A 22,669-nucleotide genomic window follows, 5' to 3' on the forward strand; every position below is an offset into this window, starting at 1 on the left:
GCAAGACAGGGACACTGTGGCAAAGGTGTCCAGACCTGTGAGTGGCCCCTAGCCCTTCTGAGGAGAGGAGACCCTCAAGCAGCAGCCGCCCACCCTGCTTTCTCGCTCCCCAGATGCATGAAAGAAGCAGTTTTCATCCCCTTGGAAGGACTGGCCTTTTCATAGTCAAAACATCGTGTGTCCCCGCTGCCATTCTGGGAATATGAATGGAGATGCTTGTGGAAAAGCAGTAAATTTCTGGCCCGTTGGGGGGAAAATTCTGCAGGAAAAGCCTGGAATTCAGGGCTGTGACTGAAGACTGAAATTCCAAAAAGCAGCAAAGGCTAATTGCGAACTAAAAGATGGATATAAGAATAAAAAATTGACCTCCTTTAATAACACTTTAAACTGAAGACTGGCTACAAGATGGCAAAACCTATGGCACTGTAATAAAATACCTGAACTGAAGGTTAAACAGTGGTTTAAAAGAGACTTGGGTTACTCTCTTCTCCGTGCACCATTCACTATGTACTTCGTGATGAGAAATATGCCTCTTATTTAAGGAGTTTATTCCAACAAGAAAAAAGTCATCCCATTCTTCTCTTTCTGAGAAGAAATCCTTGACTGAAATGTGGAATAATCCAATGTTTAAGAAGTTAAGAGTGCAAATCCATGAAAAACGATGCTGCATCCTCAAAAATACAGCTTAGAACAGGTAAGTATGATTACTACTACTTGGTGATGCGGTTTCTGTGTCAGACTTTTGGGACTGCCTTGTTTTATTAACTTCACATACTTCTACAATATCTGAGGTGATACCTTGGATATTAAAAATTTTACAGAGTCGGGATTTTGAAATTTTACTCTCACAGAATATTGGTCTCTGCCGTTTCAACCAAACACACTGTTTAAGTAAAGAAATATATGCCTCTGTGTCAGCCCTAAAAGATGCCAGGCAGGGGAAATTAAAAGCTCCAAAATCTGCATATCTGAAATCAGTGAAGCAAAGGAGAAGAGACCATCAGGGGAACCGCTAAGGTCCCTGATTCTCAGGCCCAGTGTAAATTAGAGCCCAGCTGGCAGTGGTACTCGGGAGACCATACGCTAGCTGAGGATGGCTGGAGCACAGCATGTTTCAACCATATGTCTGACATACTGCCTCCTTTCCAAGGGTCTCTGGCATAGCGGGATTTGGATAGACTCTCGCTCAGCTGGCCAGGTTCAGAGCTCTTGTCTCCTTTGTGCTAAAACAATGGCTCCGAGGCTGCCGCTCCGCTCTCTGCGGCAGGCCAGGAGGAGCAGCGCTGCTGTGCATCACCCTTTGGTAGCAGCACGTTCCCACCACGGTGTGTGGTAGGAACACTCCAGCTGAGCCTGCCTGCGTCACAGGTGGGCAGGAATAACAATCGGGGGGTTAGGATGCAGAAATCCTTGACCACAATACTGTTACCGCTCCCCTCTCATACTGTTAGCGGTAATGAGTTTTGTTTTGTGCTGTGTCCCAATCTGCAAGTTAGTCACAGTCCCACAAACTCCAATTCACTCTTTGTTTCATCCAACAGACAATCATCACAACCTCAAATTAATTTTTTAGTTTCCGCCTTCCAGTTGTGGTTTTTTTTCTATTATTTAGATATTTTGCAGCATAAAAGTGCGCTTCATTCCATCTTCATGTACTGTTAAATTCAAGTTCTGTATTAGCAGCCAAGAAGTCGTTCCCTTGCCTCCTGGGAGAATTTATCTATCTACTCAGCCTGTTGTCTGGGGGTCACAACAGCTTGTACCGCCTTTTGTTCAGAGTGATCTGAAAGTGGAGCAGCTGAGAATATTCGCTTCCCTGGTCTTTCTTTCACTACCCTGTCCTTTTCTGGAATCACAGAAGAATTTGCCCTTGTTTTTTGCCATTTTCACATCATCATGATGCTTTAGTGAGCTGCTGTTCTCTCAGATTCTGTCCCAGCCATCCATGATCCAGAGCCCTCAGTCTGTTATTTGCCAAAGAAAAAGTATGCTGAAATGCTGCTTCATAAATAAGAAACAATTCACCTATGATTCCAGATGTGCCTGTGCCCAAAGATCCTAAAAACAGTAACAGCCATTATGGCTCTTTTTTTCGTTCTCTGTATTCTGTTAAGTGATTTTTTTGCAGTTTAACATATTCCAGACCTTTGCTGGCAGAAGTAATGCATATAACCTCCCTTAGAAGTGTATTCAGTTGGGAGCTGCCAGGCTACACAGGATTTTATACATCGTTCAGCTAAGTCAGCGATCCATATGCAAAAATCAAGCTCTCAGGGACACCATGTGGATTTGTGACATTCTTCAGAGCACTTTGTGTCTCTAATAAACCAATGAATGGATTACACTCAGCCATAAAAATGTTTTTTCCTCTCCGTGACATATATAATATGGATAAGCTTTATTTAATAAGTAGCTAAAAACTAATGCCACACAAGTTACTTAAATGAGTTAAAAATATTCCTCAGTATTGTAACAGCTTAAGGAGTGAGAGCACACGACAAAATGGCAATGTATAAAACTGAGAAACACCATGCTGAATGTTAACATGGGGCATCTTGATTAAGTAAACATAATTTTGGAAACTATTTTTGGCTTGTAACAGTTGGAAGCAGAAGAGACAGACAAACCCTTCCTACACTATAGGAATACTGTATGTATTTCCCAACAAGCTATTTCATCTTGACATTCCAGTGTAGATTATCTCTTTGTATCATGCTGTTGTCATGAGTTAGGCCTGGATAACAGATAGTTTTAAAAACAGTGCATCTGTATTTAGTCAACAAAGTAATGGTTTGTAAACTCACTCAGCAGCAAGCTGTTTCTTGAAAAGAACAGAAGAGCATTCAAGGGATAAGAGTGACAAGACTTGGTGATTTCTTAATGATCAGATTTTGTTCTTTGCATGGTCATGCTTACTGCTCCCAGGAAACCCTTTATCTGCCTACGAATGACAAGCAGTTATTTGACTTAATTAGCAAACCCTGGGTCATGTTCCTGTTCCAAAATGATTGGCACTGCAACTGGCGTGAAAACTTGCTTCAACTGGGAGATGTACTTAATTCTTCCTTTTCATTATTCCTTACAAGTCAACTGACTGTAGAGAGCCTTGGGATTTCAAGGTGCTTAATATTTTCAGGTTTCTCACACATTTGTAACGTCAGCCTTCCACACCTGCTGCCGCTGTCTCATCTTCGGTGACGGCAGCGATGGCGCTAGTCACAGGATCCGGGGCTGCCTGCTCTGCCCTCAGACGTGTTTCTCCCTGGTGCCTCTGCGGTCAGACTTTTCCCTCCGGGAGACAGGGCTAAACGCAGTCGCATCCATGAACGCTCACTGTAAGCTTTGCTGACTGAAGGTGTACCAATTTCATACTCAAATCTTCCCTCCCAAAATAAAACTCCACCTAGACTACAGTAGTGTCATAACTATGACTGGGAAGAGTATTAATTGCCATATAGGCATCAATTCATTTGTTTTACAGAAACAACCCCCTAATTCTCATTTATCTGCTTCAGACATTTCATGAAATGATCCGTTAACTGTCTTATTTACTGCTTTATCACAGTATCACAGTATGTTTGGGATTGGAAGGGACCTCAAAAGATCATCTAGTCCAATCCCCCATCTTCAAATGTCCTGTAGAACATGGTGTGTTTTTGAGAGGATGGTCAGGCAGTCTGTGGATTTTTTCCTGCACTTCTTGTAGTCAGTGGCAATATCGGTCTCCTCGCCAGGAAGCCAGGATCAAGCCTCAGGTTAAGATATGTAACAGAAGAAGTCCTGCAGTCAGGCTCAAACCTCAATATAAGACACGTAATACAAGGAAAAGAGTAAGGACTAGGACAGGGTGAGGCCTACTAACATAAATCCATACGGGGCTTTCAAGAACGATAACGCCTGGAAGTTGTTTCTACTCAAATTCACACAGCACAGTGTAGAAGAGGTCGATGTTATTTTTTCAGTTCATTATACTTTCTTTCACACCATCAACAAATTTCAAATTTGATAATTTCAAAATGCATTTGGAATATCTTTTTGATAGGAAGTTTATATTTCTTCAAATCTGCATCTTTTCACAATGCAGTCATTTTCCATCCTGTATAACGTGTCATTTGTCATTTTCGGAAAATACACAAAATTGGATAAAAATGAGCTGAGGTTCTTTATGGGCTTCTCTTTCACACTGTCTTAAAGAGCAGCAATAATTTTTTTACCTGTTGAAAAAAATGGAAGCAAGCTATGGAATAATTAGATAAAATAACAGGTTACAGAAAGGTTCTGTATAATTCCATTTTTAAAGCCTCTGCACAGAATACAAAGAACTGCTGGTAAGAAATAATATCCAAAGTATTTATTTTGAAGTATTTAATATCTTAATAAACACATGCTGGGCACTTGGCCAAGAACTTTTAAAACACCCGTGATACGTTATAACTTTCAATTCTATTATCCTGCAACCCAGCTTAGGACTCTTCTGTTATAAGTTTTGTATCGCTTTGTAGGGAGGATAATGGTGTTGTTGAGAAAATAAGTTATGTTCAGTTCTAACACCGTTTCTTCTTTTTGTTCACTACATACTATTTAATATTTTCCTTTGTACACTTCTTAATAGTTGAGCTTGAAGTGAAACTCTGAAAAACAACATCAGGATTCAAAATACAGTGGAAGATATAATATTATTTTCAGGGTCACAAGTTGCATAGCGAGATTTCTCTCTTAAACAATGACACTTAGTATCTCTAGCTCTATGAATACTTTTGAAGTGTCATATTAAAACCAATCTCTTGGCCTTCAGGCAAAGAGAAGCAATTAGTCTTGGAGTTGTGAATAAATAAAAATCCATTTATATACCCGTCCTTGACACGTACCTTGCAAATCTTAGAAACTTCATCTAGTGGGAAAAGAAATGTTAAATCACAAACACCAATACTAATCATATTGCAATGTTGCTTCCTAAAACTGTTTAGTTTATATCAATCTTTTAAGTTTTAATTCATATGTATATATTCATACATACTGAAACACAACAGAAAGACGCACACACTTGAGCGAGAAGAAATGAGTGCGTGCATACAGAGCTGTAACGCATACCTTTATTACCCTCAACATTAATAGAGGCAAGGAAAAACTCAAAGCTCTCAAGTACATTGTCCTTTTCTTAGACACCGTAAAAACAATCCCACACAAGTTACGTACCACGCGCGTGCCTCTTTCATCCCAAGTGCTACGGTGTCTTTGCCTTGACATACAAACAAACAAACCCAATCTTTATTAACCATGCATCCCATTTCCATTACCTGTCACAGATGTGTTGGGATGAGTCAGAAAACAATTTCTACTTTTTGTTCAGTGCAATGTATTCAGATCTTCTCTTTCCTCTTTACTGTGCCTCAATGCAGAAGCATCCTATTTTTATGATGCTCTGATTGCTGTTTGAGATTCTCGTATTTATTTCCATTTAGCAGCTAGTAATTCACAGATGAAATAAAAATTATGATGCCAAGTCATCCCAAATAGTCCACCTGCACCCTAAGAAAAGTGAAGCTTGGGCTGTGTGACGGGTCACTGAGTCTCAGTGGAGTTCGTCTTCCCCGCATGCACTTGTTGAGCAGAGTGACGGAGAAATGAGCCAACTTGGGCTACAGCCTTGCCCAATGCTCAGGTGGAGCCACTGTCTGGGGACACGCTTATGTGCAAAGGTTATTTTAGAATAAAATCTGGCCCTTTGTGCCGCACTTTCACAGGCAGAGTCTGGGCCTGGAGGCCAGAGGTGGAACGGTGACCACTGCGAAGGATCACACCTGGGCTGATGGGATGGTCAAGGAAAACAAATTTTAGTCTGTTCTGCATGCAAATCTCTCCGCTGACCTAGTTCTCATTCTCCTTTTCATTTCAGAAGCTCAGCTAAAAATCCATAAATTAAGGAAATTAACTGATGGAGCCTCCGGCATCTTTGTAAGCTATTTAAATCTTTAAATTTACAACATCTTCTGCATATATCAAGTAATTGAACTAACTGCAGGGATGTAACTTTAATGAGAAAATTTCCCTCTTCTCCTGTAGTTTGTACTCAAAAAAAAAAAAAAAAAAAAGCAAAAGCTACCCTTAGGAGAAAAGTTTCTGTTTATTCCTGCCACGGAACAGAACTTTGAAAGAAAAAAACCCCTCGTTTTCAGGAGGTCCTGCTCGCCTCCCCGCCTGCTGCCCGCCGGGCGCGGTGGCCTCGCGGAGCGGAGCGGAGGGAGCGCGGCCCCTCCCGCACGCCGCCGGCCTGACCTTTCCGGCAGCCGCACGCCGTTGCATAACTGGGTGCGCGGCCGCGCGGCGCTAGAAGGCGCTGCAGCCCGGCCGGGACGCGCGGTGTTTGTTCCTCCGCGGGCGCGGAGGCGGCGGGTCCCTCCTGCCCCGAGCGCGGGGCCACGCTGTGGGGCCGCCCGCCGGCTGCGGCGCGCTGGGGCGCGGAGCGGCCACGCACCCTCCGCCAAACTTCTTCCGCGGGGACCAGGGCGGAGTGGGGCGCGGATCCCCCGCGGGGGCTTGCACAAACGCGCCAGGCATCGGCAGACCCGCATCTGTGGCTGAAAGTTGAGGGAGGGCTTTGCTTTTAGCCCCCCCCCCCCTTTTTTTTTTTATTGGAGGGGGGTCCCTGCCACCACCCCCCCGGTGCGCGCCCGCGGAGCCGCCCGCGGAGTCCCGCGCCATCGCGCCGCGCGCTCTAATTGAAATGGCGCTTTTGGCCGGGGGCGGGCTGCCAGGGCGCTCCGCAATAGCACAATGCATGTCGATAGACGTCATTTGGTTTTAATGGCCTACAGGAAATTTGGCGTTTACAATGCGAGACATTAGCAAAGGGTGAAAGGGAGGGGGAGGCAGGATGGATGGATGGATGGGAATAATTGCAGGGCCCCCCCCGCGCCTCCGAGACCCCCCGTCCGCACCCCGGCGGCGCTGGGTGCTGCGGGGGAGGGGGGCGTCGGGGCTATTTTTTTAATTATTTATTTTTGAACTTGATCTAGTTTATCAACAAGTGCAGAGTGGGTGCTACCCTAATTGTAACAGAGGAGTCAAGAGATGTGAGAAACGTGCCCTGTGTTACTTATTTGGGAGCTGAAAATTTATGCCTAGTTGAAAATGCCTGGGGAAATATTACATCAGACCAAATGACAATGATTAAAATCAGCTTTCCCCCCCCCGGTTCCCCCCCCTTTTTTTCCTCGTTCTTCTTTTCAGTAAGTCTGTTGAAGGACGTGACAGTGGCCTGATCCTCCCCAACACCGAACCGTTATCCCCCGGCAGGGCCGGGCCGGGCCGGGCTGCGCGGGGCTCCGCGGGGCAGCGCGGGGCTCCCGCCCCGACCGCGCCGCGCGGAGGGGCTCTGCGGGCGGCGGCGCCGGGGGCGCGGGCTGGGGCGCCGGCCGCCTTCCCAGCCTTATTTCATTTTCTGGGGTTGTATTATATTTGATTCGCGGGGTGTGTGTGGGGGGAATAAATCTGGAGACCTTCACCAAAAGGAGGGAAAAATATCCAATTTTCATCGCAAAATTAGCTAGGGCGAGAGCAAAGGGCTGAGCTAATTGTAGCCTAATCCTCTGCCCTGCAGGCGTTTGCAAAGCCCTGAGCAAGAATTCGCTTTTTTTCCTCCTCTTCTCCCTTCCCTCTGTTATTTAGAGACGGGATTATTGCCTTTCTTCTCATAACAGCCTCGGCAGTTTCATTTAAAGGCTTTTTTTCCCCCCTCGCACACACACATCCACACACACACACACACAAAATAAATAGAAAAAGAAGCAACAAAACCGGGGAGAGGAGAGAGAGAAGCTTTAAAAATAATAATAATCACAGCAGGGTCTGCGGAGCAAAGATAGTAATAAAAGCAAAAAGCTGAGCCCATCCACACACAAACCCAACAGAGCCCAAAGCCAAAGGGGGGCTCGCAGCTCGCTTCTGTGCTCAAGGTAAGGAACGCGGCGGCGGCGGCTCCCGCGGCCGCCGGGGCCGGAGCGCGCAGTGCGCGCCGCGCCGTGCTTTGCATCGCATCGCATCGCATTGCATCGCGCTGCACCGCGCCGCGCGGCACGCTCGCGCCTTCGCTCGCTCCTTTTTTTTTATTTTTTTATTTTTTTGGAAAGTGCCTCTTCTTCAAACTATCTCGGCTCTTGGCTCCGGAGGAGAAGCGGCGGAGGGAGGGTGTTTTGTTGTTTTTTTGTTTTTTTTTTTTAAAGCTACAGGACCCGTTTGCGGCCGCCCCGCTTTGATAGCGCCGTGTGTGTGTGTGCGCGCGTGTGTGTATGTTTTGTTTTGCTCCGCTCCAGCATGGGCAGCGCCGGCGGAGCCCCGCGGCCCGGGGTGCCCGCGCTGCCGCCCCGGCCCCGGCTCTGAAGACGGCCAAGCCCCAGCGCGGCGGAGGCAGCGCGGCTCGCTCGGCGCTCTCGCATGGTACTCGCGGAGCCGCGGGGGTCGGGCGGGCGGGGTGCCGCGGCGCGGGGGTGCGCGGGCCGGGGCGCGGGGGCTGGCGGCGGGGCGGCTCGGCACAAAGGGAAGGCGGGCGACAATGGGGAGCGCCGCGTATGGAAAACACGGGCGGGCTGTGAATGAAACTCTGGCGCCAGTGAGAGTGGAAGGCTTGGTTTGGGGTAGACTTCAAACCACTCTAGGCTATAGTTTGCATTTCTGTTCCTGCATGCGATGTGGCACACTTCTGCAAAATTAATACATTAGCCTGGCTAATGCTCACCACCATTGGCTGCACAGAAAATGTGCAGGATCGGGGATTCGGGGTTGGCTTTTTTTTTTTTTCCTTGCATTCATCTAAGACATCTCCTTTCTTGTTATGTGGGAATAAGTAAAGGACGCCATGTTGTGCTTTTTTTTTTTTTTTTTGGTTGAATTTTACCTTTGGGCATACAGTGTGTTCAAAAGAAAGAGGCAGAAGTTGAGTGACCGGGTGCGTTGCTTGCTGGTGATTTCCCTGACCATCAGCAGGGAAAGGCATTTGGGTGACGTGAAACTTGCACTAAATAGACTGGAGACTGCCAGAGATAGGCGGGTTGCGGAGGGGGGGCGGGGGGGAAAGGAGAAAGCCTTTTTTTTTTTTTTTTTTTCCGGCAACCAGAGCTCCAGAGGGTGCTCCCCTCCTCCCCTCTAAAAGTTTTGGGCACGATCTCCTGTGTCACTCGGTCCAGTGTTCAGTGAAGCAGCGTGGAGGTGTGTGCAAATGTTTGGGGACTTTTTAATTTTGGAGCTATCGGGCCCGAGGTTTGCAGTCGTGTTCCCCCCCCTGCTTTGTCTTGAGACTCGGTTCACGGCGTAAGCAGTTGTCTCGGAGGCAGACCCGAGCGGTCGCCGTCCCTGTTTATAGAGACAAAGGTAATTGCCAAGTCTGTAGTTGTGCCCCTCTGGCTGCGCCAAACGCCGGCTGGGGACAGGCAGACGTGGCCGTGAAGTCACGGGAGCGCCGGGGTAACTTCTGCAGCCGGTTATTACCCCAGAGTGCTGGGGTTGGGGCGCTCGGGGGGCTGCCGCGGGTGATTTTACCCCCTCGTGGGTCTGCTGGTAAAGCGATGCAGGTCCCTGGGGAGGAGAACAGCTTCCCCGAGGGCCCAGCCACGGGAGCAGCTGCGGGCGCTGCCCTGGCGACAGCCCAGCCGGGGTCCTGCGGCCCGACCGGCCCCGGGCCCGGCTCCCGGGGACAGCGAGAGCTCCATGGCAGGTCCTCAAACCTGCCCTTTGCATTTCGCGTCGTAAATGTGCATGAAGGAATTAAACTGCACGAGTGAATAACAGCATTAGTTTCAATTAATTTTTATCCTGGCAACAATAAACTTTAGAAACAAAGCGCTTTTACACCCTTAATTAGGCTTGCTTCCCATCTGCAGTCTTTTAAGTGCCTGCTCCGTGATTTAACTTTGTCCCTCCTTCAGAGCCGCCTCCTTTTTCATTCTTTTCCCTTTTTTCTCGTTATCCCTTCCAGACTGCTGCCTGTTTCTTTCCTGCAACCTTTCACCTCCCTTGTCCCTATCTGTCTGCTCTGCTCTCTGCAGTTTATTTCTACTGTATTTTCCCAACATCAACAGCAGTATTGGTTACCATGGCCCCGGGCTATGTGCAGAGGTGGGAAAGCTTCATCCGCCCAAAAGTTCTTACACTTTTGAAGTCTTTCTTTTAGTAGGATCTGAAATGTATCATCTAGAGTGTGTATTAAATGAACAGTATTCCTGAAGGCTTTAGAGCAAGAAAGGCAACACCCTGGAAAATTCTGCAGTCTTTCAGCATTCTCTGCCCTAGGGTTATAGCCCTGGGCACGGAGCTGAATGGAGCTCTTACAACTGCCTTCTGTTTACCTTTTATGGTTAAAATAACAGCTTAGCAAAGAAGCAACTTCATGGAGAAACGATTCAGTGAAATCATCTCAAGCTGTAGCAGCATAGCTAGTTTAATCACCCCTAGAGAGCTGAACAACTGTGAGCACAATGGGACACAAAATCATTTTGTGTGTAAATGAGCATGGCATTGTGATTATTTCACTTTGCATGGGCAAATAGTTTTTACAAGCAGTACTTATGCAGTTAGCTTAGAAAGGCAGAAAAAGATAAGCTGGCTCTGAAAGATCTTTGTGTGTAATGTTTGAAAAACTAAATATTCAGATAATTTGGGAATCAGACTCTATTGATTTTGCCTTCAGCAGGTTCCTGTGTTACTTATTAGAACAGGGTTATTGCCTGTGCCACTAGTTGGGATGCTGTATCCTGTCGTAGGCAACTAAAGAGCAAGGATTATTTTACATGGTTTAATAAATGAAGTTTGTTAGTGTTTCTGCGATATTTACCCTTAAGGTTTTAATTTTCACATCAGTATTAGAAAATATGTGCATAAAGACTTTCACTGGATAAATACATTTAGGATTTTGCTTTGTGCATAAAATAAGTACATTACTCAGTGTGATGAATTTTAGCTGCTTTTTACATTAAGAAGAGGAAATAGTCATTAGAAATAGGGTTACGGTACCTTAAGAAATAGGGGATATTTATTTTTTTCGAGCAATAGTGTTTTCAGTGCCGTTTATATATTGCTTAACAGTGATACCCCTTGATCATTTGCTCATATGAAAAAATGAATGAATTCCACAACTTTAATAAAAATGTAGGATTCATGTTTTTATATGAATCCTCTCCAACCAGGGGAAGAGCCTGTACTTTTAATTCCCCTTCTCCTCTCCTCTTCCAGAAAGCCAGTGGCACCCTCAATAAGTATGAAAAGCCATAAAACTTTGAGAACTATTTTAGCTTTCCAGTGATTTTCTATAATTAAGTGTTTTTTCAACACATGCTCTAGCTGAGAGATGCCAAAAGCAGAGGGTTGTTCAAAAGGTCCCTCCAGTGAATAGTATAAATTAAATATCTACTGTGTGAGCATGGCCTCTCTGAGAATCTCAGACTCTTTACAGATCAAGGAATTTACTGGTATACTAACATTAAACAAAACCCTATGATAGCAGCAGTGTTTAAATATGCACAAATAGATTGAGATCACTTGATCTTTAGCTATCTGTGCATATTTTAAAATTGAAGTCTGTATTTCGAGACAAACGGTTAAATGTAAGACGCATTTACAGAGGACTGGAAGTCCTTTGATTTCATTTGGAAATTGTAACAAGGGGTGCAGATGAGCCCTAATTAGGCAGTTGTTTTGTGAAACTGTGTGAGATTTCTTTCCGAGGCAGCTCTGTACGTGCGAGGTCTGTACCTTTATCATTAGTGATAATAGTTGGGGTCTGAACAAAGGGGGTTGACATTCAGCCTGGATCTTCTGACCCTTTCATTTAAGTGAAGGAGTACAGAGTAAACATGAGTTTATGGTGCTCTTTGGTAAGAAGGAAAAAAAACAACAAACCTTTGTCTACCTTGGCAGACAGATGAGGCACCCACAGACTAGTAAACACACCACTAAAATACTGTAGGTACTTACATACTAAGTTGGTTTTAAAAGTTAGTTCTTATATTTATGCTGTATGACATATTTACTGAAGATTGCCCACAACAGGCTCTTGTGGGAAACAAGAAAGCAACGTCTTCAGTCATGAAAGGATTCAATCACTTTCCTTGAAGGTGGTGCTGTAGTAGAAATGTTAATGCCCAATTTCGCGTCGGCTGACACAGAAGTCCTAGGACAGAGTTGGTATTTGCTTCGCGTTCAGTGCAGATGTCCATCCAGCCTGCGAAGAGAAAAGGATGTGGATTCATAATGGGGTGATGTATTTCTGTGCTGTAGATGCAGGAAATTCTTAGGAGCTAACCACGATGAAACACAGTAAATGGAGATGTTGCGATGACTTTGTGAAGCTGTCCAGATCTATTAAGATTTTTTCACTCTCCTTCTATATAGCTCAGATTTTTTGCTTGTTTGTTTTTAAAAGAGTGTTGCTGATTGCATGTTCATCGAGTGGCGTAGCCAGGCGTCTTGTGCAAAATACTGCTGCCAGAAAGGCGAGACCAGCTTTAGATTTCTAGGAAACATTGTCAAAGTAATGTGGGAGAAATGGGAATTTGCTTTGCAATGCTGCATGTGAAGTGCTTGTCAGATGTAAGGCAGAGCCTGGGTGTTTGGTAGCATGCTTGCAGAACAAAATACCAAGAAAATTAGATTATATTCGGAAATGTCTTCAACTATAATGTTTTGCGTATGTTGCTTTAGCCATAAGGGGGAGAATGGATGGACATTTTCTTAAACTTTTATAAAAGGTTTTTTTCTGTTTGACATGTATGCTGTCTATACCAATTTAACTGAAATCGGCTTTGAGACACACGTTTCATGCAGAATAAGCTGTGCCTTTCTTACAAAAAAGAATTGAGGAATTTTCTTTTGCTATGGTTGTCCTGTTCATTTTAAAGGCATTTCAGTATTTTTTGCTTTATATGTCAACTGAAGATTTTTGCACTCAGTTCAGAAATTCTGTTAATTTTCAAGTATTTTTAGGGCAGTAAACGTTAGGTGGATTGTTGAATTGGTAATTTCACGTGGAAGATTATACAGTGATTTCTAATGCATCTTGTCATGAAAGCATGGGTCAGTTTCTGTACCTTTCTGTTTTCACTGCTTCCAGGAATGAAGTGCCTGTAGTCTGAAGGCTTATTAGTTCTTTATGTCTAATATTAAGGCTTAACTGAAAATTATCTATTTATTTTACAATTATTGAAAATAAACCAGAAAATTGATCTTAGTTTGATGTGAAATTTACTACATGTATAAACTAAATGCCTTAGGTACTGAGGAAGTCACTAATTTAGAAGTGTCTCGTTACTGAGACAAACTTGCAAAAACCCCTGAATCCCAATTCACAAATTGGTTATTCGTTTGTCAGGGGATATTTCACATCTAACACATAAGCCCGCGACCTTTAATTAGAATTTTGCAGTTTGTTTTATGCCCCTTGAGGCTGACACCTTGAAAAATTTTTTTTCTTGATTTCTTATTGCTAATAAGCATCTTTCTCTTCCCCTCTGGTACTTTAAAGAAAATGATGCAAATACACTTAATTACAGTGGTGGCAATAATTTGTTAGCTGAATATGTGATCAGGCAGATGCAAAAATGATCTGATTAGATCTGTGATCACACTGGAAAGAAAGGTAACGCACTGCTACATTTAAGAGAAACTGTTCTTTTTTGCCGTCCCTTTGCAGGAGGGAAGAAGCATGTCCCGTCTGTCTCTAACACGGTCCCCGGTTTCTCCTTTGGCTGCTCAAGGAATTCCTCTCCCAGCTCAACTCACCAAGTCGAATGCTCCCGTGCACATCGATGTAGGAGGACACATGTACACCAGCAGCCTGGCTACCCTGACAAAGTACCCAGACTCCAGGTAAGACCTTGGTGTTTACCAGCTCGCTGCCCATTTCTGTTCGTTGTGCGGAAAGAGACACGTACCTGTGAGGAATATTTCAGTGCGAAATACGATTTATTATATATTCACCACTTATGAATAATTCAGTTTCCGATTTATACGGTAACTTCACTGGGGCTTTACAGAAAAAAAAACGCCTGTAAAATTTATGTATTATTTAGAAAGCCTATTCATTTTCTTCCTCAACATCTTCTGCGCTCTGCCGGTACGTTTGAAGCACCTGTTGGTGTGCTGCCCTAGATTATTTCCAACTGTGCCGAGCAACTTCTTTCCTTCAGATTTAGGGCAGAAAATAATTGTTTTTATTCCGTTAAGAAAACAGAACAGCTTTGTTACACTGGGACCAATGGGTGCTCCCTTTGGCCAGCCAAAATCCTGAATTCAGTGGCCACTGCGTGGCTCAGTGGCACCGGTCATTTCCTCTGGACAGTGGCTGCCGACCTGCTCTGTTTGCTTGCAGCTGTAGATTAGGCTGAATCTTTGCATGCTGAAAGCCAGCTGATCTGTGCTGGACAGGTTGGTGACATATCTAGCAGGATTTATTTCAGTCTGGCCAGCGTTATCACAGAGTGGACTATAGATGCATCAAATAATGAATAGATGTGGCATGAGAGTATATTTGTGTTTGTGACATGGAGTCTCTTTATGATTTGCCTGGCTCCCTATCCTGTGGGGTACTGGACACTGTGAAGGATGGAGGATCCTGGGCAGTGCCAGGCCTGTGATGGTAGTGTGAAAGGGACCGCTGTTTTAAGGGTTAAAGCATATGTATCAGAGCACTGTGTTCAAATATACCCAATTTGGATTTACAGTTACGATGACTAAAACAGTTCAGCTTTTTGTCATTCAGACTGCTCATTTTCCAGAAGGTTCGGTCCCTGGTGTGTCACCAAGAGCAGGGGTGGGTGTGCAGGGTCAGAGTGCCCAGCAAACCAGATAAAGGAAGCACTACTGACTTGACAGCAAACCAGAGCCCGGATCAGAAGGTTTCATTGCTAGGGTTTGTGCTACCCGCATAGCCAGTATTTCCAAAAGGGATAGATTTCTTTTTTTTGGTAAGACAACCAGTGTAAAGCTCTGGTTTAATTTGAAGATTTTTCATTGAAAAGAACTAGGGATTTTTGCACAGATTTGCTAGGTTCCCGAGCAATAAATGACATTTATGGAGACACCTTGAAATGCCTCTGATGTCATAAAGCATATGGCTGTGATTTCATTCCAAAGAGAGGGACCTGCTGAAATTCTCTATGGAAAAGAAACAATTATTAAAATACCTATATTTTATGGTTAGGCCAAAACAATATGATTTTTATAGACAGTGTCTGTTTAGTGATGTCTGTTTGGTACTTCTTTAATCATAGAGCAGAAATTTGTTCAGTGGGGATAGATTCGTAACAGAAGCAGACATGCTTCATAGTATAAAAAATATAGAGAAGATTCAGCAGTTGTAATGGAGTAGCACATCTGTTTCCACATTTTAAAATAACACTGCTGACACTGTTTTTAAAATATGCCCCTTATCAGACTTCATAAAAACTTCAGTTATGGAAGCTTTGGGAGAATATAAGTAAATCCAACAGATATTATTTAAAGAGAATGGAGTACTGATCTAAACCCTTTTTTATTTTTCTGTTTGCTAAATAACAAAAGGACATTTCTTCAGGTTCTGTACTTTGTTTAAACTAAAAGTACCAAACTGTGACTGACCGGAGCTCAGGTGCTGCCTGAGGTTTTGTGGTGCGTTGCCTTACGTTTGTAGTGCTGTGTTATCTCAGAAGGCTCGAATGCTTTTTCAGCTGCTGAAGCTTTAGTTCTCGCTGGAGTAACAGTTTATAGGATGAGACCTGTAAATCATAGAGATTAAATAGTAAACATGTATATTTCTACAGCAACATCCCAAGTAGGACATACTGCTACATATGTTATGATGCTGGATGGAGGATATGCTTTATTTTTCTTTATTTATTTTTTAATTTGGTTCTCTGCAGTGCTGCATTGTAGCATTGGTTGGTTCCCCCACATTGAGCCTGGCCTGCTCTCACTCCCGGTTAGGGCAAAGTACTTGCAGTTGTTTCAGTGGGGGTTGGTTGGAACTCCTGCTGGTGCTTCACTGTCCTCGTATATCTTCCATAAGGCACAGAGTGTCTTCACAGTGGTCTGGCTGGGAAGGGGATCCCAGGTGTCCTGCAGGTGCAGGAGGAATGAGAGAGCTCTTCTGAGAGACACATCTGGAAATAATGCCAGAGCACTGTTAGCTTGTGCTCAGAGATAACGTGCATGGCCACATACAGAGGCATGGCCATACTTAACCACATGCAGAGCTTTCTGGGTTATTTTGCACAGCGTATTAAACTCTTGGTTTGAGCATGAGCTTAAAAGTTTCAAATCTAAGAAATCAAACAAATTTGTAGATTGTATTTCAGCAAAGGATGTGAGCATGTGCTGAAAGACGTTGCTAAATCTTAGCTCCAGTCACATAAAATACAGTTTGCGCTTACTGAAATTGAAAGCCATGGGAATAAACTTCCTGTTTATTTGTGTTACAACCTCTATTTCTTTATCTGTGCTCCAAAATCATAAGCAGATTTTTACCTTGTAGGAGATACTGCGTGTGGATGTTTAAAGACCCATACAGATGTGAGCATGTGTATAAATACAACCAGGGTGTGCCTACACAGAGACATCACATGGGAATCAGAAAAATGAAAACCATCAAATCATGTTTATCCTTCCATAGTATTTTGAGGAGGCCCAATCCTGTCAGGTCCCGAACAAACTCGGTTCACATTGACTTCCATGGGCTCTCAGAGCAGCAAGATGAGGCCCAGCAGGAGCAGGTATAGGTATGACCAGTTCCTGCCTATACCTGCTCTCCAGTCACCCCTCTGGTATGATAATAAATTACACCTGACAGCAGGCAGCGCGATACATTTCTTATTGTAATTTGTTAGGATTGACGGTGCTCAGCCCACTTGGCTGTTCCCAAGTGACGTGGTCGGCTCTAGTCCAGCGGGGGAAGGACTCGGTTCTCAAAGTGTTACTCACGTGAGTGAGTGGCTGGTGGTGTGAAGTCAGAGGCCAAATCTTGCATTTCGGTGATCCCAGAGTCGTTCCAGAGCAACTTTGATAAAGTCTTTGATGTTGTTTGTATTAGTGCAGCAGCTGTGAGTAGAGCATTTGTCCATTGATTAAATTTGCATAAGTAAAGGATGTCAGAATAGGCATTAAAGGGGGTAGATGCCCTTTTCCCAGTAAATTTTCATGGGCTACATAAATTCTCTCATCTAAAATGAGAAAACTTGAGCAGCACACAACTGGTGTGACAAAGGATAAGAGGGTTAGACAGCGCCTGTAAAAGATGGTTTCTAAACCACTCACCTTATACTACTCTTACACACCTTTCCACTTGGCTTTTTGAATGAAACAGCATACAAGGAAGAAAGGTAGCGTTTCAGAGAGTAAAAGGCAAGGAAAATGAGAAACAGAAAAGAAATTGTGATCAACAACAGCATAATGATGGTGGTCACAGAAATTATCTCAGAAATAAGATTATTAATCCTCTTACTATAGCTACTTGAAGCTGCTTTCCATGCAGACCCAAAATTGCCATTAAAGTCATCAAGCTTTAGAAGTACAAGGAGGCTGATGTTGTCTTACCTGGATCTGAGGCTCGATTTCTATGGTTTATTTTCAGCAAGTTCTCCCACCAAAACTCCCAGCTCTGGTAGTTGTGAGTTACAGTTACAAAGAAAAACAACAATGTTGAATTCGGGCTGGGGACTCTTACTAGCAACATCTTATTTCTAAAGTAACCAGCTAAGAAAACAAATTATTCATCTTTGAGAACATTTCCTCTACAAATTCCATTTGTGTTTTCACCCAAAGGACCTCTAAAGTATCCTCTTCACACATTGACACTTGCGTATGGATTTATATGACAGACCGTAAAGGCCGCAAAAGCTCTAGCACATCTATAGAGTGAGTTGCAAATTGTATTTATCCAAGGGAGTGAGATGATTCTTACGTTTAAAAAACAAGCCCACACCTGAAGTCCAAGCTCCTCATGTGCAGTCAGGAATACCCAAAGACACTGCCAGGTCTTCCAGTTTTACTTCCACTGAGCTCAGTGGCAGATGTCTCATTGACTTCAGGTGGAAAAGAAGTACAGGTTCCAAATCACTGTATACCACAGCAAGCCACAGCTTCTCTGTTTCACTGGAAATTCTAATATCACTTTGAATTTATGTTAGAGAGCAGAAGAAGATCCTTCATCAGAAGCCTGCCCTTCTCACAGCCCTGAATAGTGTTTTTAACTCAGAGAATTACCATGAGCTCTTTGTGAGTTCTGCTATAAAAGGTAAATATATTTACCTTACATTCTTGGTTAATTAGTATTTGTTGCGTAACCCTCTAATAAAGCTAGGTATGTTCTATCATTCAAAAAGTATTTATAAAAGCTCATGGTTTCTGCGGTGTTAGTCATGTGACGAAAGTGAGCAGGAATAATTTGTAATCGAAGCGGTGACATCTAGGTGGGACTGGTGTGGGTGCACGGACCAGGGGGCCTTCCCAGCAGTTGACACTGCGCCGCGTGTGGGAGCTCTCTGCTCCCAGCCTTTGCTTTTCAGGAAAATGGAGCTTTCTGGCCCCACAGCCCAAGGCGTGCTGAGCCGGTGCTGACATAGTGCAAAGCCTGATCTCAGCTTTCAGGGCACCTGGGCTTTATCATCCCCTTTTCTGAAGGCTCTGTCTTCCAAAGAAAACCAGCACACGCTTTATTAACTGTTTCAGAAACTAATGACCTTACGTTTTTGTCACAGTTTTACCCCAGCCAGCAACTAAGCATCACACAGCCATTCACTCATTTTTGCCCTGGTGGGATGAGGGAGAGAATCAGAAGAGTAAAAGTGAGAAAAGTAATGGGTTGAGATAGTCTAAGTGGTAAATCAAAAGCCATGTACGCAAGCAAAGCAGAAGAAGGGATTCATTCACCACTTCCCACGGGCAGGCAGGTGTTCAGCCATCTCCAGGAAAGACGGGCTCTGTCACATGTAATGGTTACTTGAGAAGACAAATGCCATCACTCTGAACATCCCTCTTTTCCTCCTTCTTCCCCCCAAAAATGTACTCAGCATGACCTCATATGGTACGGAATATCCCTTTGGCCAGTTTGGGTCAGCTGTCCTCCCTCCCAGCTTCTTGTGCACCTGTAGCCTTCTTGCTGAAAAATCCTTGACTTGGTATAAACATTGCTTGGCAACAACTAAAACATCAATGTATTATCAACATTCTTATCCTAAATCCAAAACACAGCGCTATGCCAGCTACTATGAAGAAAGTTAACTCTATCCCAGCTGAAACCAGGACATTGTTACAAGACACAGTAGAGTTTTCCAGGCATAACCCTGCCTCACTTTCCCTTCTAAACTAATGGACTTTTATGGTGATTTACAAAGGAGTGCCCTAAAGCATGCGTCTTCTCTGAATATTTCTTGTCAAAACAGTCATTCTTGTACAGACCCACCCTCAGACAAGCTCTCCTACTAAGCATGACCACCTGGTTCTAGCTGCTCTAGAGATATGTGAGGTTTTTAGTTCCCCTACCTTTTTCTTCCAGCATTTCCATCTCTGTAGTTGCTGGAGCTCAGCACTAACACCCAGATCTTCTGCTTCTCCCCACCTTTTGTGCTGTCACACTTGCCTGGCCTGAGCTCAAGGGAACACGCTTTTCCAAGTTTTAAGACCCCCCTCTTGTCCCTGACAGAACATGATTGCTTACCTGGAATAGCCAGATGCAGTGGTTTCAGAAGCTCAGACACACCTGCTACAGGGCAGATCTTCCACATCATCATTTGCACTCAGGGCTCCATACTGGGTCCTGCTCTGCACTTGGGAGGGAGCAGGGAAATTCCTAATTTGCATATTTTTAGGATATATCATTCTCCAGACTTAGCATATTCAAGAACATCTCACATTTCTTGCTCAATCCAGTGTCACTCTTATAATAACTTATTTGCTCATTTCCCATCAAATCTGTGGATTATTGATGTTATTGCCTGAAAACAGTGTCCAATTAGCAAATTTTGTCACTTACCCCATGCTGGCAGTTGTGGTGTAAATCACGCCTTAAACAAGGCCTGTAAGTGGAGTGAAGACAAGATTTGTTCATAACCAGGGAGTGGTGGCTGTGAAAACACAGCGCATTGGAGGGCAGGATGCTGGGCTGGAGCAGAAGCAGTGTCAGCTCTCCTGCCAGCCCCATGCCACAGTGGTATCAGTAGTGTCCACCCTGACTTACCTGCGTCCCAAACTTCTTCAACTCCTCACCTCCCCCCATCTGTATGGTGCATTCAATCCCCCCCTCTCATCCCTGCACACCTGACAAGTGATGCTGCCTTAGGCACAGTGAAGGATGTAGGCAAGCGTGCTGCCATGGCACATTTCACCCTTCATGGGGTGGCACTCTTCCCACTGGGGTCAGCTGTTGAGTGTCCCGTTTGCGCGGTGACACCAGGCTCTGACGCTGTGGACTGTTATATATTACCCAAAAGGCAAAGAGTTTCTGAGTCGGAGCCAGCAGCCCACATTCATGCAAAGTGCTACAAAGTGCTCCTGCATGTGAGCTGCAGCGCAGAGCTCATTAATTTTAATAGGTATTGTGAAGTTAAACTGTACGCTGACTTTAAAGCAAAACACCTGAGGAGGCAGGAGCAAGTGTTTTTACTGCACGTTACAAACGCTCAGGTTGTGGGCACGGTGCATGAGCACTGCGCACATCTAGCGACACTGCGCACCCTCTGCAGAGAGGGGTGAGCCTGCCAGGGCTCCCTGCAGCTCTGCTGTTCTTCAAGGTGATCAGGTGTACACTGCAGATGAGAACAAGTAAATGAGCTGAAAACCAGAGGTTTTGGTTATATGCAGTTCGTTTTCTGAATTAACATAAGAATTTTCATAGAGATTAAAATCATTTTTAGTTTCATCATCATTGCGCCTTCAATTTAGAGATAAATCTTCTAAGTTTTTTCTTATTTGGTTGTTGACTGGGAAAATCTCTCTTTGGTTTCTAAGGGAATTTTGACCAGCAGAACAGACAAGGGAAAAAATCCTTCCCACCCTCTGTCTCCCAAAAGCCTGCATACAATCCCGTGGGTGTTGCACTTACTGTAGCAAGTGAAAGAACTGTTATTCCCAGGCTACTGAATCAGGTAGTGTAAAATGAACCAGTCTTTCCCCACCTATAAAGCCAAGTATTGCTGTTCTGTATGAGCACTCTGCAGCTGAGGTCACACAAGGCCTTGCAGCACTTTGATAAGCTCTAGGACAGGTGTGGAGCAGACGTGCATTGCTGTGAGGACACATCCAGCACAGCCCCTGGGCAGCGTGTGGGGCAGAACACGGTCAGTGCAGGTGAGGAACCATGGCATCGTACAGACCGGCTGGAGCTGCTGCAGCAGGAGTTGCACCAGTCCTGGGTCTAGGAGCATCAGGGCATGACCTGTGCCAGAGAAGGGGCGCATGGCTTGGCCTCTATGGGAAATAAAAATAATCCATGACAGGGATGTGATCACAGCTGGGAATGATGATGTTAGATACCCTGTCTCTAGCTTTCACTAATGGGGAAAAGATCCTGGATTCAGGGTCTGGCAGAGCCCATGGCAATACACCATGACAGCACATTTCCTTGCATTACGCAGGGCTGTTGTTCTACAGTTGGAGTAGTAGCTTTGGTGCTAAAGTAGAACAGTCTCCATAACGCTTCACCCCAGCGACCTGGGGAAGACAGGAGGGACAGAATTTATATGGAAACTGATTCTTCAGACCTGTGTCCACCTCTCCAGGATCTCCTACCAACTAGCATGTGAGGAGCCACAACAAGGTGTTCAGCCCTTACTGGACTTCATAACCATGGCCTGGCTCAGCACAGCTGCTGCCCAGGGACTGCCTGCAGGCTCTGGAGAAGAAAGCTGAGCTTACCCTGTGGGAGTACAAATAGTACTGTAATTGGGTGCTGAAACTGGGTCCTTTTGATGAATGAGTTATTTGTGTGTTTACTTGGAATATTTGATCAAACACACAAGAAAATACTGCCTAGCTAGCCTCTGACGAACACTGTTTCAGAAATGACTGTTTCTCTGTACATGTGTACAGCCTAGGTTGTGTGGAGTTCTAGGCATAAATGGGTACTAGGGCATCTAGGAAGGGGCAGACCAAGCTAGTCATGGAGAGGAGATGATAGCAACTCACACTCATCTGACTTACAGAAATAAAACTGTAGCTGTGCTGCTACACCTGGCACAGGCTGCTAAAAACCCCTGAATCTGAGAAAACTGCACGTTCCTATCTGTCTGCCAGCTTATTCAGCTTGCCTAGTCAAAAGGAAGAGCAGGCAACTCCGCGCAGCTCATGCAGCGTGGCTGCAATTGGGGGATGTCATTTATGGCCTCTCAGAGGGGTCCAGAAGATGGATGTTGAACAGTGTCTCCAGTACCTTCAGTGCAAAACTTAGCTGACCTTGTCTCCTTTTTTATTCTTCCTTGCTTCTTCTGCAAGGATAACCTGACTGTAGCTGAGTTAGACTTAGCATGTTAATAATTTCCACCCTTCCTGCTTTAAACAGGCTGAAAACTAGTCTGGTTTATCAAAACTCACAACGAAAAGCCAGCAAACAAGGAAACAAAAATTCAACTCTTTGTTTAGCACTCTGTAACAGTTTCTGAAGTTAGCTGATCAAATACTTAATCATTTCTTTCATTGCTACTTCGCTTACCACTCA

The 22,669-nt window shown here is 44.5% G+C and overlaps 1 protein-coding gene across 4 annotated transcripts in view; it reads left to right on the top strand.

Annotated features, from left to right (window-relative positions):
- Positions 1-646: 646 nt before the first annotated feature.
- KCTD15 (potassium channel tetramerization domain containing 15) overlaps positions 647-22,669 on the top strand; it is a 51,318-nt gene continuing 29,295 nt past the window's right edge. The window contains exons 1-2 of one of the 4 annotated variants that reach the window (XM_071814331.1): positions 647-694; positions 13,679-13,854. In XM_071814331.1, coding sequence (XP_071670432.1) covers positions 662-694; positions 13,679-13,854 — 209 coding nt within the window. In that variant the 5' untranslated portion in view covers positions 647-661. Of the gene's footprint in view, positions 695-7,401; positions 7,956-8,024; positions 8,437-12,212; positions 12,246-13,678; positions 13,855-22,669 lie in introns of those variants that run through there. The other 3 variants (XM_065848040.2, XM_065848039.2, XM_071814332.1) reach the window with 3 other exon arrangements.

Source organism: Patagioenas fasciata, chromosome 13, assembly GCF_037038585.1.
Source record: "Patagioenas fasciata isolate bPatFas1 chromosome 13, bPatFas1.hap1, whole genome shotgun sequence".
Classification (NCBI taxonomy): domain Eukaryota; kingdom Metazoa; phylum Chordata; class Aves; order Columbiformes; family Columbidae; genus Patagioenas; species Patagioenas fasciata.